We start from the raw sequence: 15,344 nt of genomic DNA on the forward strand, positions 1-15,344 counted from the left end.
TCTTAAATTCTGCTCCCTTTACGTTTTCCCCTCCTTCATCAGACCGTACTCAACATGGTGGTCCATACTGTTCAACGGCTGCATAAGCATCCAACCTAGGTAATATTAATAATAATAATGATAAATCAAACAAACTAATTCAGTTTATTACACTCTCTCAAAGAAAATTAAGTACATTTTTAAAATGTAATGTAAGAAAATTCTAATTAAATTTTAGTGCAGTGAAAACATTATGACTAAATGTTGGGAGGACAGTCTTGGCTGAAGTCTCTTGCAATTATAAAAAATGTCCATCATGACGTGCACTCAGCTGTTTGCTAATGATGGTTAGCTGAAGGCCCTAGCTGCTACCGGTAGTAAACACAGCAGGAGCCATGGCAACCGTGAATTATTTTGGCATATTGAAGGAGAGAGAATGTATCAATATGTCCAGAGAGCAGTGTTTCTCTATAACATTTACGTTTGTGCACCATTTATTGCTTGTCTAGAGTCTGTATCCTCTGCTCTTACCAGAGTCTAAGTGGCCTTTCAGACAGGATGGTGAGCTTGTGTGCGCCGCGGTCAAAGTTAAACTATCTTGAACATTTACCGCGGCATGCGCTGGAGCTTGCAAAATGGTGCACTGCGTTCCGCTTGCGATTTGCTTGGCGCGGCAATAAACCACCCTTGCATGGCGCAAGCCACTGAAAATAACTGTGACGTTCTCCTCTAAGACTGGCCACCACAGTAATGCCACAAATCGCTCGCCAAGTGTTAAATTAGCTTAAACTTATCTCTGAATAATGCTCAGTTAATAATGCTAAGTCACTGTAAATTAGACAGACAACATGCCAGTAGAAAGATTGCTAGTGTAGCGTAGTTGTTTCTGTGTTGTGTCTTGTGGGAATAACAGCCAGACAGCAGCTCACTTGAAGGCACATTTAATGCTCCTGCATTAAGGTAACAGAACAATCGTCAGAAAACAGGCTCTATCTCATGACAGTTTTCCACAGCGCCTTCTCTCACGGAGTCCAAAAGCAGAGGCGGAGCTAGAGAGGGGGCCGGGGGGGCACTGGACTCCCCTGAAATCGGATTGGCCCCCCAGGTGCCCCCCCCAGATGATTAACATGTAACAACACCAGGTCATTTCTCTATAGTAGTAAGTGCCATGTAACTTCCTCCATTTTCACTGTGTAACAAGGGGAAGGACCAGCTGGTGGTGGCAATGCGCAACTTCAGGTTTTTGCCAACCATCAATAAACCCCAGAAGAAGAAGAACCACTTAAAGAAGATGAGACCTGCGAGGAGAAGAAGTACAACCTGTTTGACTCCAAGATAACATACCAGATAAACAACATCAAAGTAAGTTTAACGGTGGTTTCCAGATAAGGCAATGTTTAAAATAACTTTTGAGTTACATAGGAGATCATGTTTGGTAGTTCAGCAATAACTACTAGTCTCGAAAATCAAACTAACGTTACCCGGCGTCTACAGACAGCAGCTCCACATTTATGTCTTCATTTAACACGGGTTGTCGCACGTAAATGTGTTTCTCTAATGATTTAGAAGCAATGAAACTAGCAGACAGCGGATTGTTGCTCTGATGGTTAGGTGAAAAGTAACGCGATTATGCTTCCCTGTTAAGAAGCTGAAAAGTTTTGTTCAAAAGTTCAGAACTTCCTAGGTATCCCATGCAAATAAACTTTACTTACTAACAGTTTGAGTACTCAATTTACAGCTACAATCGGGCTCGCCTCCCCACACAGCGTTTGCTCTGGAACCCATCTCCTTGAGAGGGGCTGGACTCTCTGCTACTCTGGAGTGGCCAACGGGGAGAGGCGGCGGGCTGGGGTGGATTTGCTTGTCGCCCCCCAGCTCAGCCGTCTAGTGTTGGGGTTTACCCCAGTGGATGAGAGGGTCGCATCCCTGCGCCTTCGGGTTGGGGAGAGGTCTCTGACTATCATTTCAGCCTACGGGCCAGGTGGTAGTGCGGAGGACCCGGCCTTTTGGCGTCCCTGTCGGGGTGCTGGATAGTGCTCCTCTCGGGGACTCCATTATTCTGCTGGGGGACTTCAACGCCCACGTGGGAAACGACAGTGACACCTGGAGAGGCGTGATCGGGAGGAATGGCCTCCCCGATCTGAACCCAAGCGGTGTTTTGTTATTGGACTTCTGTGCTAGTCACGGATTTTCCATAATGAACACTATGTTCAAACATAAGGGTGTCCATCAGTGCACTTGGCACCAGGATACAGGCAGGAGGTCAATGATCGACTTTGTTGTTGTATCATCAGACCTACGGCCTTGTTTTGGACCCTCAGGTGAAGAGAAGGGCTGAGCTGTCCACTGATCACCACCTGGTGGTGAGTTGGATCCGCTGGGGGAGGAGAAAGCCGGACAGACTTGGCAGGCCCAAGCGCATAGTGAGGGTCTGCTGGGAACATCTGACGGACCCCTTGGCCAGGGATGTATTCAACTCTCACCTCCGGGAGAGCTTTGACCATATTCCGAGGGATGTTGGAGACACAGAGTCTGAGTGAACCATGTTCTCCGCATCTATTGTCAATGCTGCCGCCCGTAGCTGCGGCCGTAAGGTCTGCGGTGCCTGTCGCGGCGGCAATCCCCGAACCCGGTGGTGGACACCGGCAGTAAGGGACGCTGTCAAGCTGAAGAAGGAGTCCTATCAGCTGTGGTTGGCTTGTGGGACTCCTGAGGCGGCTGACGGGGTGTGTTCCAACTACAGGGGAATCACACTCCTCAGCCTCCCTGGTAAGGCCTACGCCAGGGTATTGGAGAGGAGAGTCCTGCCGTTAGTCGAACCCCGGCTTCAGGAGGAGCAGTGTGGTTTTCGTCCCGGCCGTGGAACACTGGACCAGCTCTATACCCTCTACAGGGGTCTCGAGGGTTCATGGGAGTTTGCCCAACCGGTCCACATGTGTTTTGTGTACCTGGAGAAAGCATTCGACTGTGTCCCTCGTGATGCCCTGTGGGGGGTGCTCCAGGAGTATGGAATCGGGGGCCCTTTACTAGGGGCCATCCGGTCTCTTTATAAGCAGAGCAGGAGTTTGGTTCGCATTGCTGGCACTAAGTCGGACCTGTTCCGGCAAGGCTGCCCTTTGTCACCGGTCCTGTTCACAACTTTTATGGACAGGATTTCTAGGCGCAGCCAAGGGCCGGAGGGAGTCTGGTTTGGGGACCAGAGGATTTTGTCTCTTCTTTTTGCAGATGACGTGGTCCTGCTGGCCCCCTCTAGCCAAGACCTACAGCATGCACTGGGGCGGTTCGCAGCCGAGTGTGAAGCGGCTGGGATGAAGATCAGGTCCTCCAAGTCCGAGGCCATGGTTCTCGGCCGGAAAAGGGTGGCTTGTCCTCTTCAGGTTGGAGGGGAGTTCCTGCCTCAAGTGGAGGAGTTTAAGTATCTCGGGGTCTTGTTCACAAGTGAGGGAAGAATGGAGCGGGAGATCGACAGACGGATCGGTGCGGCTGCCACAGTAATGGGGGCGCTGTGCCAGTCCATTGTGGTGAAGAGAGAGCTGAGCCGAAAAGCAAAGCTCTCGATTTACCGGTCGGCCTACGTTCCTACCCTCACCTTTGGCCATGAACCTTGAGTCATGACCGAAAGAACGAGATCCCGGATACAAGCGGTTGAAATGAGCTTCCTCCGTAGGGTGGCTGGGCACTCCCTTAGAGATAGGGTGAAGAGCTTGGTCATCCGGGAGGGGCTCGGAGTAGAGCCGCTGCTCCTCGACATCGAGAGGAGCCAGTTGAGGTGGCTCGGGCATCTATACTGGATGCCTCCTGGACGCCTTCCTCAGGAGGTGTTCCAGGCACGTCCCACCGGGAGGAGGCACAGGGGACGGCCCAGGACACGCTGGAGGGACTATGTCTCTCGGCTGGCCTGGGAACGCCTTGGGCTCCACCCGGAGGAGCTGGAGGAGGTGTATGGGGAGAGAGACGTCAGGGCATCTCTGCTGAGTCTGCTGCCCCCGCGACCCGGTCCCGGATAAGCGGAAGACGATGACGACGACGACAGTTTGAGTACTCAGTTTACAGCTACAATCTGTTCACCATGACGTTTTGAGGTAATAAGAGGGGAATTGATAACATTGTGTATGTAGTATTTGGAGTGATATGATTGATAATGAAAAGGCAGGGAGACAGGATACACGACTTCTTTTTAAAATGAAGCAAATCAGGCACAAATCAAATAGAGTTCTGCTCTGGTATCAGCACCCTTGATGGGTCCCATCCTGGGACCAGTCAGGAGAGGGAATGTTAGACACAAGCCAGCCAACCATCACCAGGTCAGAATATCTACAGAAACAGTCATTAACCAGTTCAGTAATAACCTTCAGATTTCCATTATTTTGAAATGTTGTTTGCTGCTGATGTGTTGTTTATGATAAATTTGTGGTTGTATTTATTTTGAAAATACTCATTTTTGGTTTAATGTAGTTCTATCGAGGGAGGAGTCTGAAGCCACAGAGGCCTCTGCCTTTGACCAGGATGATGGTGAGCCAGTCCCACGAGATACCACTGACCCAGGGGCATATTTAGGGTCTTCAAAGATTGGGGGCTTTAGCCCAGACCCATTTTTCTTCCCCTTCCCTCTTTAAAATGTGTCCATTCAACTCTGTATTTATCCATTTTTCAAACTATTATATTTTATTTTTAGTAATTTTATTTGTTATACTGGATAAAATTAGATTACATATCAAATATGTAAGATATTACACTATGAGCACTCAACAAAGTTTTGTCAGGGGTTGAAAAGAACATTTATAAAAACCATCACCAACTGTTATTATATGTACTTTTTAAGTCAAATAAACATGCTCACAGAGTATTAGCTTATTTTATGTAACAAGAGACCTAAAAATGTAACCGAGGTTCCTTTGTAATTTGCCGATGGAGAACTCTGTGAGCCGCACTAATGGATCTGTTGTGTTCTGATATATGGAGATAGTTCTGCAGAAGAAAGTAAAGCCACCAGAGGGACCACCATTTCAGCTTGATTATTCCCAGAGTTCTTTGCCCTCTGGTAGCTCCAACATCTTTGTGGTGAAAACATGAACTCAACTAAATATCAGATCGCTTATGTTAACAAAGTGAAATAACTTTTAAATAAGATTATTTAAATAGTAATAACAATTAGCATTATCACTGCAAATAATAGTGTTGATATAATACATTAAACAAGAACTACTTAATTTCTGCCAACCGCTGCCTAGTAACCAAGCAACTTTAGTTGGAAGGTCACAAAATAGTGGTAATTCATTACAAGGTCTACTTTAAAATAAAATACATACGATACTGAAGCACAATATAAGTTACTATGCAAAGCACAAGAAAAACTAAACACAATATTTAAAATGACTGGGTAATTTTAGTGCCTTTACAATAAATACTGAACACTGGCTCAAGAAGTTTCTGCTAATAAACAAATGACCAGCTGTACTCTTAAACTGATGATGGCTTCTCTACAGTGACATAGAGGGCAAGCATCACATCCAATAAACCTGTTGGTGCAGACTTTGCCACCTGTTGGCTGATACTGTCCTGCAGATGTATGATTTAATTTACAAATTTTTTTCATGTGTTTCTTACCCGTTTTTCACTTCAGGTGTTTGTATGACTCACTGCTGTACTCATCTGGTTTGTTTGATGTCTGCCACTCTCCCACATTTTTTATAAAAGCTCTAAATAGGAATATACTTTAAATCAATTTTTAAAAATCAGTACAGAATTAGATGAATTCACTGATCCAATTTAATCTATACATTATTTTTTTTTACCAAAATGTAGAATTGCATGTGATATTATCACAGTATTTAAAAAAAACTGACAAATTACAGCATAACCAAACTTTTATTTTATTGTCATAATACTGAAACATCTTTCATTCTCATGCTCAAGTCTTGTTTTTTAATCATGCCATGCCTGTCTTGCCTGCCCGTTTGTTTTGTTCCTGCCTTCTGCTGTGAGTGAGTTTTTGTTTTTTTATCATTAAAACCTTCTTCACTTACCATCACGCTGCCTGCTCGTCTGCATTCTCAGGTCCAATATCAAGTAAACCGTGACAGAACCGTGACAATTACATACTGCTTATTATTCTATGTGCAGACATGGACCAGAGAAGAACCTGGGTTAGTTTACCCTTTATGCACGCACCAAGCAGAAAGAACATCATGCAGAGGGTGTTGGAGCAGGCTTTAGAGAGGTGGAGAGAGTCTGCAGCTATGCACAAATCAATTCAACTCAATTCAGTTTATTTATATAGTGCCAATTCACAACATATGTTGTCTCAAGGAACTTCACAAAGTCAGGTACATAGATTAATCCTAACCATTGAACAGTTCAGTCAGATTCAGTTATTTATTCAAATTGGTTGAAAAGTTTTTCTGTCTAAGGAAACCCAGCAGATTGCATCCAGTCAGAGACTTATAGCAGTCACTGGCGTTGACTTTGCAGCAATCCCTCATACTGAGCATGCATGTAGCGACAGCGGAGAGGAAAAACTCCCTTTTAACAGGAAGAAACCTCCAGCAGAACCAGAACCAGGCTCAGTGTGAGCGGCCATCTGCCACGACCGACTGGGGGTTTGAGAGAACAGAGCAGAGACACAAAGAGAACAAAGAAGCACTGATCCAGGAGTACTTTCTACGGGAAGGAAAAGTAAATGTTAATGGATGTAGCTCCTTTAGTCGTTTCACCTAGAAAGAAAGAACAGATAAACTCTGAGCCAGTTTTCAAGGTTAGAGTCTGAAAAAGAGCACATAGAGTTAGTCACAGTAGAAGCTCAGTCAATTGCCATGTCTAGGAGAGAGAAAGGGTTAAACACTGAAAGACAGGGCCATGTGGATCATCGGTAGAGGGTGAGCATTAAGTTGTTGCCAGCAGAAGCTTGGACAATGCCCCTCTCCAGAAAGGTGTCACAGGTAGACACAGAGTCAGGCCAGGTGTAGCTTCTAGGAAGCTTCTAGGAAGAGAGAACAAAGTTAAAAGCTGAAATAATAGCAAATAATGCAAAATTGGAGAGTAGTGTGAGAATGTAGCGAAGAGGGTGAAAGTGGTCATTATGTCTTCCAGCAGCCTCAGCACTATATATATGCTTCCAATAGGTCAAATTATCAGGCAGCATAGGATACATTTTTACTGTTACGCTGATGATACTCAGCTTTACTTATCCATGAATCCTGATGAACCCAACCAGTTAGATAGACTACAAGCATGTCTTGAAGATGTAAAAACTTGGATGACTTTAAATTTTTTCTTCTAAATTCAGACAAGACAGAAGTTGTCGTCTTTGGACCGGAGTCTTTAAAAAAAGAAACTGCTGGACTGACTATGGAGCTGCCGATTACCAGAGTTGGCTTCTCAGCGGGTGTGTCGCTGAGCGGGGAAAATCTGTTAGAAACGCAGATGGGTTGGTGGTGAGCTGTGGGCTGGGATCTAGGACTATGCTTTTTATGTACCGTCACCCAGCCGGCCTGAGGCCCCGGCTGTGCGGGATCTGCTGAAGGACTGCTACGGGGAGCTACCCTCGGTGACTAAGGGGCCCCGGCTATCTGCTGGTTTTTCAACAGCGCGGAGCCGGGCCTCCAATTCTGACATCCTTGTCTCCAAAGCTACAAAAATGCTACATTTATTACACGTACCATTATCACTAAAGGAGGCAGAGGAGTAACTGAACATCTGACACAGAGAGCAGGAGAGAGGAGAAGACTCAGAGAGAGAAACAATAGAACAGGTAGCCATGGTGGAGCTAAAGCTAACGCTAAGCTAGCAACCCCTTACCACTACTTGAAAAACCGTGTAAGACATGGAGAGTCCCCAAACGTTAAAAGCAGCAACAGAAAGTATGTGTTTTAACGTGCTTATGTATTAGAACAAGTCAGGGATATCACAGTGGAGAGAAATCAGATAAAACGAGAGAGGCTTCACACACCAAACAATCCACCGAGTGCAACAGTGAACACAGGAAGTGACTAATATGCCTTACCACGCCTCCAGCTTGCCAGCCCAAACCAACAATTGGACTGATGTCATGTCATTGTAAAATCTGCTCATATTTCACCCGATGATCTGATGTGACGCTTCTTACAGACAGCACATAAAAGAGGGTTTTGAAAGTTGGAGTTCATGCAGACCTTGGCTGCAAATAGATTTACTTCTGAATAAAACTTTGAAACAACAACCCAAACATTTCCTAATCTTCATGTAAAGCTACTCAGACAAACCAGCCGGAGTGAATTTTAAAGTGAAAGTTGAAGCTCATCTGGAAGACAACAGCCATGAGCGTCCATGTGTTCATGGAGAGCCTGTCCCCTGCAATCTGAGACCGTTATTCACAAAGCCTTCAGGGAAGAATATTCAGTATACAAGGACCGGGCCTCCACAACACTTGGTGCTTTTGGCAACAAGCAAAAGAAATGCAAAGCACCCAGGGTATATAGGGGCTGTTATAGGAGGATGCGTTGAGGCGAACACACTTCTGGAAACAGGATCAGAAATAAGCCTGATGTGCTCAACCCTGTTTGACGAAGTGAGTAGAGCCATACTCTCCCTCGGTAGACCAATTTCAAGTCGAGGGTTGTGAAGTAAGCATTACCAGCTACACCCAAGATTGCTCATACATAACCAGGCGGGTGTGGCTGGATGTTTCATTCCAAGACATGACTTTGGTGCATCCCATTTACTTTTGAATGCTGGACACAGAACATCACCCCGTTGGCCAGGACCTACTGGAAAGGCTGGCCCCGCTCATTGACTGCCACCAGGGCCAACTCTGGGCCCAGGTGGATGTGCCAAAACCCCTGAGTGAAAGCAGTTAAACCACCCTTTGCTGTAAGCACCTGATTGCAGACTCAGGTGCACTTAAAGTTGGACTGTAGAGCTCTCAGAAGCCTGAAGTGCAGCTAGAACCACATAGTGAAACGTTCATTTTCCTTTGTCTTCATGTTTGGTTTTTTCCCGCTGGTTACCTCCTAAAAGTTTATGACCCTTTGTATTTCACGGAGTCTCACTGTGGGGGACGTTTTATGACCGCAACTGGTATAGGCCGCTCCTGAAGACTGTCTGTGAAACGTGTTACAGGACTGATTACACTCCCACATTTCACCTCAACCCAAAGTTTGTCCCACTACCTTTTTTCCCATAAACTGCTGGTTTGACCTTCATAGACACTCCAGGTTGTTTTATCTTTGTTTAGTTAGTTATTTTACTCCTTTTGCTAGAACTGCGCATGCTTAATTAGATGAAAATTATTGAATCAGAACAGCGAGGTGTATCAGAGCTGTTTGGTTTTGTTGAGTACAATGTATGCCACTGTTGTATTCTTTTGGGTTGGCACTACTTTGTAGAGTGGAATGTTACACACTACTGTAAAAAGTAATAAAGGCGGAGCCTCCCCTGTTCTCGATGCTCAGTGCGTGTTCGAACCAGAACAGGGCAGTGTGGCTACCATTTCAACAACAAAGAATGTCTCCTGTGTCTTATGTATCGGAGTACGTTAGACATCTGAGAAGATGTCTACACAAGCTGCAGATGATGGGGAAGACTCTGTAGCTCCAAGGGTGAATAATGAGAGACCCGCCGCAAGAGAGTTAACAGGTTATGGGCCCAGACAAGTTCCAAGTACAACGATACATGGAAGGGGACTGCCACCGCGGTTTGACGGAGACGAAGCATGCTATCACATCTGGGAAGCAAGGTTTTTAGCGTACTTGAAAACCATTGGCCTCAAAGACGTCATCCTGGGACGTGAGTTAGCAGCGGAGGCTGAGGAAATCGGTAGGAAAAATGATATGGCTTACGCAGAATTGTGTGGTTGTTTGGATGACAAGATGCTAACGCTAATCCTCTATGAAGCACCTGATGACGGCAAGAAAAGCCTAGAAATACTGAGGCGCCATTTCGAGTCAGAAGAAAAGCCACGTATTGTCGGACTGTACACAAAGCTAACAAACGTGCAAATGGCTGATGGGGAGGCATTAGCAGACTATCTAGCCCGTGTTGAAAAGATAGTGGCCGCGTTAAACAGAGCTAAAGAGACCCTCAGTGATGCACTTCTGACAGCGATGGTACTAAAAGGACTCACGGAAGAATACAACCCATTTTCTGTACACGTTACTCAGACGAAGGAAACGTTGACCTTCAGTGAGTTCAAGACAAGGATGAGAAGTTTTGAATGCACCTTGCGCTACCGCAATAAGCCCCGAACAGACGAAATAATGACCGCTGATTACAGAGCATCCAGGCCTAAGTTTAAAAAAAAAGGAGAAGTATTTCAATGGAGAATGCTTTATTTGTGAGAAAATGGGACATAAAGCAAAAGACTGCAGAAACAAAGACAAGAAAACTCAGCGGAGAGTGACTAGCACACAAAATGGAAGCAGGGTGGCCACCATTACAGACACTGGACAAAGACGTTTTCGTGTTAAAGAGAGGCATAGACCCATAAATGAGGAAGAAGTGTTTGTGCTCCGGGTGAGTGAATGGGAACCCCACGGTACACAGCAGCAAGGTCTACTGGTGGACAGCGGTGCCTCTGCCCACATCATGACCAACGAGGATGCCTTCATCAGATTTGACCAGACATTCCAGCCCAAGAACCATGTGATGCAACTGGCAGATGGGACACGGATTACTGGCAGTGTGCTGAGAAAAGGAGACGCACAAATAGAGCTGACCAACTGCAACGGGAAAGTGGTGAGTGTCAAGCTCACGGATGCTCTCCTGATTCCAGAATACCCACAGAACATCTTGTCTGTGGATGCAGCAGTTTCGAAAGGTGCAAGGTTCAACTTCGAGAAGAATAACAACAAAATGGTTCTTCCTGACGGCATGTAAGATGAAGGTAAAGGACAGACTGTACTATTTGGACATTGTCACAGAGAAAGATGTAAGCAGTGAGGATTCCTGCAATGTATCTTTTGATCTAAAAACATGGCATGAGATAATGGGTCATTGCAACTATGATGATATTGTAAAACTTGAAACAGTTGTAAATGGGATGAAAATCAAAGATAAAATGTGCAGACCCAACCAATGTGAAATTTGCCTAGAGGGTAAATTTTCTCAAAGAAGAAACAGGCAGAGCGATGTGAGGGCCAAGGAGCCATTAGAGCTAGTACACACAGACCTGGGTGGACCTATTGCACCAGAGTCACTTGAAGGGCATAAATATGCTATCACTTTCAAAGATGATTTTTCAGGTGCCATTTATGTGTACTTCCTTAGGAACAAAAACAAAGCAGTTGTGGCAACTATTGGAAATATGAATCTGAGAATATTATTTAATATTTAATATTAATATTTTAATATTAATATTTTAATATTTTACCAAATAATATTCCGGTCTGTTAAGGATTGTCCTGTGAATACCAGCCCCATTAAGGCGATGGTATTAGGACAAAATAGAAAGGTGTGAGACGAGCTCTGGCATTATTGAACAGCATAAACTCTGCACATATATGGAATGAATTCACACAATTTCTTAAAATACAAGAAGTTATTAACAAAAATAAGTCAACTCAAAGTCAAACATACTTCAATCAACAAACTCTTTACTATGCTAAAACAATCCAACTAAACTACCAAGCAGAATTAAAGAATAATGAAGACTAATGGGCTATGTACAATATAAACAAGTTGATTAAAGATGATTAGAAATCATGACCAAAAAGAGTGATGCAACATTACCATGCAATGTTTATGTTCGAGAACCAAGGATTATCTTGAAGAATCTGGAAATGAAGTTAAGTTAGTTTTGGAACTAACTTAGAAAATAATCAGCAACATTTAGACAACCCTTCACAATGCAAGATCAGATTAAATATTATTTTAATAAAATAATGTTTTAAATAATGATCTGCTGAATAAAACCAACCTCCTGGATGACTAATTCTCAACGGTGTCTAATTAACTGCCTTTATTTATTAAAATAATATTTGAAGAAATATTATTGAGTATTTTGGAAAAGTGCCAAATCTTTCTGGAGAAATGGGGCTTAATGGTGTTTACTTAGTTATCAACTCTAGCAAATGATGTTCAGGGACTATTATTCACTAGCTTGAAAACTAACAACCTTTCTGTTGACTAGCCTTAATGCTAGCACACGTGTTCTTACTGGCTGGCCGTTGGGCTAACAAAGAAGCTAGCTAAAGTGCTAAGCTAGAAGATAGCTTAGCACCAGAATCAACACATACCTTTAAAATACCAGGGTTAAAATGCATAAGCGCGGACGGCGCGTTATGAGCAATGTTCTGGTTAAAACCACCCTTTTAATAAAGTTTATCTTAGCTTTAAAACATACAAAGAACACGGAACCGGCTCGTGCCGTAGCTAGCCTTCTAGCGCTAAAGATCGCCAGGTTCCACAAAACAAACTTCATAGAATGAAAACGTTCAGATTATTTCATCCTAACTGTTAGTCTGCCCAAACCCAACCTCTGAACCTGTTGAGGGAATGTTGTCCAAGGGCGAAGTTTGAAGAAGATATCCGTCGTGAACAAAGAGTTAGCTTCCCGCTAACTTCCTCAGTTTCTTCCGATCAGAAGGTGCGTTTGTTCGGTGAACAAAGGTTAGCTTCCCACTGACCTCCAGCTGTGGATGAAGAACGAATGTTGTCCGCTGCGGTCTCTGCCGTCTTCGGGGCTTCTCTCGAACAGTTTTGCTTCTGTGGGGCCTCGAAGAGAAAATGTAAGCAACTCTTACACCTTAATTTCCCCGTTCAGGAATGAAAATACCGGATACACAGACAGTATTTCATTCTACTTAACTTTGCATATGATCGGTGATCGTATGGCTTCGGATCCAGTTGAATTTATGTCTTTTTGCCAGCAAAAGACCTCAGCACGCTTTCCCCTCCTATCCGGTTCCTATGGAAGGCCGCGTGGAAGAGAAAGACTTGTGGAAAGGTGGGGGCTTTTATTTGGGTAATAGCGCCACAGGAAGTCCGCAGTTACCCCCTTTCCTGGCTGTGCTGGAAGAAGGTTAATGCACTTTATTTTGAAAAGTTCCAGGAAAGTATGTACCGGAGTTATAGTGTTGAAACCCATGGCTGTGGTCCCAACATCCCCCCTTTTTAGTTCCGAAGAATGGGACGAAATCCAGTCTTTGGGGCTAACCATCCGTCCTCAGCCATGTGAAAAGAGTCACTGGGTTCCTGTAGCAAGGCAGAGTTCAACAGTTCATATTTGGTTCAGAGGTTAGTGTTTGGACAGGAGTGAGGCAGGCTTGGGCAGAGACTAATACTAATAAAATGTTTTAAAAGAGAAAAAAAACAAAAACAAAAGTCACGTAATAATTTTCACACCATAATAATACAGCTTTTAAACCTTACTTTCTGAAGTTCAAACCATAAGAAAGAAAAAGATTAAAACAGAATATAGGGTGTTGGAAATTATTTACCATCTTCATACCTTGTTTGATAGATTTTACAGGCTTGCCAGGTCTTTTAGGAACGCTGTTACCTCAGTTATAACACACCTGCAGATCATCTCAAACTCCTCCTCTGTGATGACATCTTTGGAGTGGCTCCACTCTTTACCAGCAACCTTACAGTTCGATGTTGCACTGTGAAAAGGTGTTTGTCTTTTAACTGGTGGCTTGTCTTTTGGCTGACGCCAGTTACCACCCCCCTGGTTCTGTTGCATCACTTGGGGACTTACTTTGCGCCTCTTCTTAGGCCTGTTCTGAGTTTGAATGTTTAACACTAACTTTGCCTTTTCCTGCTCTGTCTGAACGGACACATGTTTCCCTCACAAGCCGAGCATATCTACGAGTCTCCTGCATAGAGAGATTCTCTGTTATGCAATGCATGGTCACTTCATACTGCACGCTAACGTGGAGATTGTGAAGAAACAACGACTTAAACGTGTGGTCTTCTTCAAGACCTGGAGCATAACATCCCTGAAAATAAGCTGTCTTCAAACGGTGGAAATATTCTCTGGGAGGTTCGAATTGTTTTTGCAAAACTGTCAAAGCATTAATAGTGGCAGCGGCTTCATCTCTGTAAACATAGGACTCTTCTCTAAGAGCCTGGCAGAGAGCTGGATAGCTGTCACTAATTTCTGGAGGAAGAGTCTTTATGAACACATGAACACTCTTAGCTGTTGTTTTCCAAATAAGTCTCAGCCTCTCACGATCAGAAGGAAAACACAAGTCCAGAAGACAATGTTCAACCTCAAACAGGTAAGCATCAATATTTGACTCCTGGCTACCTGGATCAAAAACTTCTATGTCCTTAGCAAGGGATTCAAGCTGTTTGAAACGGACACGATGCTCCCAAGGTGGACCACGTCCATCTGAGAACTCACGTTGGTTAAGTTCATGAAATGGTGGAAGATCATGATAAAACCTCTGGGGAAGGAAACAAGTCTTCTCATGATTTAAATGAGAGCTTTGTAATGAATGGACTCATGCAAGTGGTGCTGGGTCAGGTTGGATTGAGTCACCTGAGAACCATGTGCTTCTCTCCTGGTCCCTAGGGGTCGACACAGAGTCAGAAAGGAGAGGGGTGCCAATCAGGCTGGAAGGGTGCTCCTCCCACTGAATCGGGCCACTTGTGCACGCTGAGTCCGGCACTTGGTCATCTTGGTGGTTGTTCACTGCAATGGAATTTGGCAGGAAACCACTGGAGACCATCTGACTTCCAACATTTCTGTTAAGGTCTATGGAAGTAAGTTGGACACTTTGGCTAAATTTAGGAGGGGGAGACTCTGACCTAGGTGCTGGATGCCTGCTGTCTGAGTCTGCCCCCTGCTGTGGCTGCTGCAGCTGCTGTGAGTGAAAATGCAAATTGGGTACCTGAACAGTGGGGGTTTGTCCCCCCTTTTGGGATGAAGCTTCATTGAGCTCATCTGCCTTCAGGTCCACTAACTTTGCTTCAGCTTTCTTGGTCCTCTCCTGGGCTTTTGAGAGCTCAATCTTCACAGCAATCTCTCTTTGAAGGGCCATCTGGTGGTCAGTCTGTAACTGAAAATATCTTTTAGCTTCCAGTTGTGATTTCTGCTGATACAACAAGGTAAGCTGACAAAGAACATCTGAAATCACAATCTCTCTAGTTGGATTTCCAATTAGGTCAAGTAATTCTTGAATCTGTTTATCACAAGCAGCAAGGTCAAACTGATTTAAAGCATCCCGCTCATCTGGAGACAAACGGATGAGATCAGCAACCACCACCTTCTGCATCCCCACGTCTGCTGAATTCATAATGGAGTGTGATTCCATCATTCTGGCAGACACTACAAAACAACAACAAAGTTATGAGAATGTTGCTAAAAGCAACAACATCTAACAAATGTATGTCCAGCTATATATGTATATCTGACTATACATATATTGGAAACATTTGATTGTAAA

The 15,344-nt window shown here is 44.3% G+C and overlaps 1 protein-coding gene across 1 annotated transcript in view; it reads right to left on the bottom strand.

Annotated features, from left to right (window-relative positions):
* Positions 1-904: 904 nt before the first annotated feature.
* LOC124880995 overlaps positions 905-15,344 on the bottom strand; it is a 36,922-nt gene continuing 22,482 nt past the window's right edge. Inside the window, exon 7 of the mRNA XM_047386471.1 lies at positions 905-1,277. Within this exon, the coding sequence (XP_047242427.1) occupies positions 1,123-1,277 (155 nt within the window). The 3' untranslated portion in view covers positions 905-1,122. The remainder of the gene's footprint in view (positions 1,278-15,344) is intronic.

The sequence above is a fragment of the Girardinichthys multiradiatus genome, chromosome 14 (genome assembly GCF_021462225.1).
Source record: "Girardinichthys multiradiatus isolate DD_20200921_A chromosome 14, DD_fGirMul_XY1, whole genome shotgun sequence".
NCBI lineage: Eukaryota > Metazoa > Chordata > Actinopteri > Cyprinodontiformes > Goodeidae > Girardinichthys > Girardinichthys multiradiatus.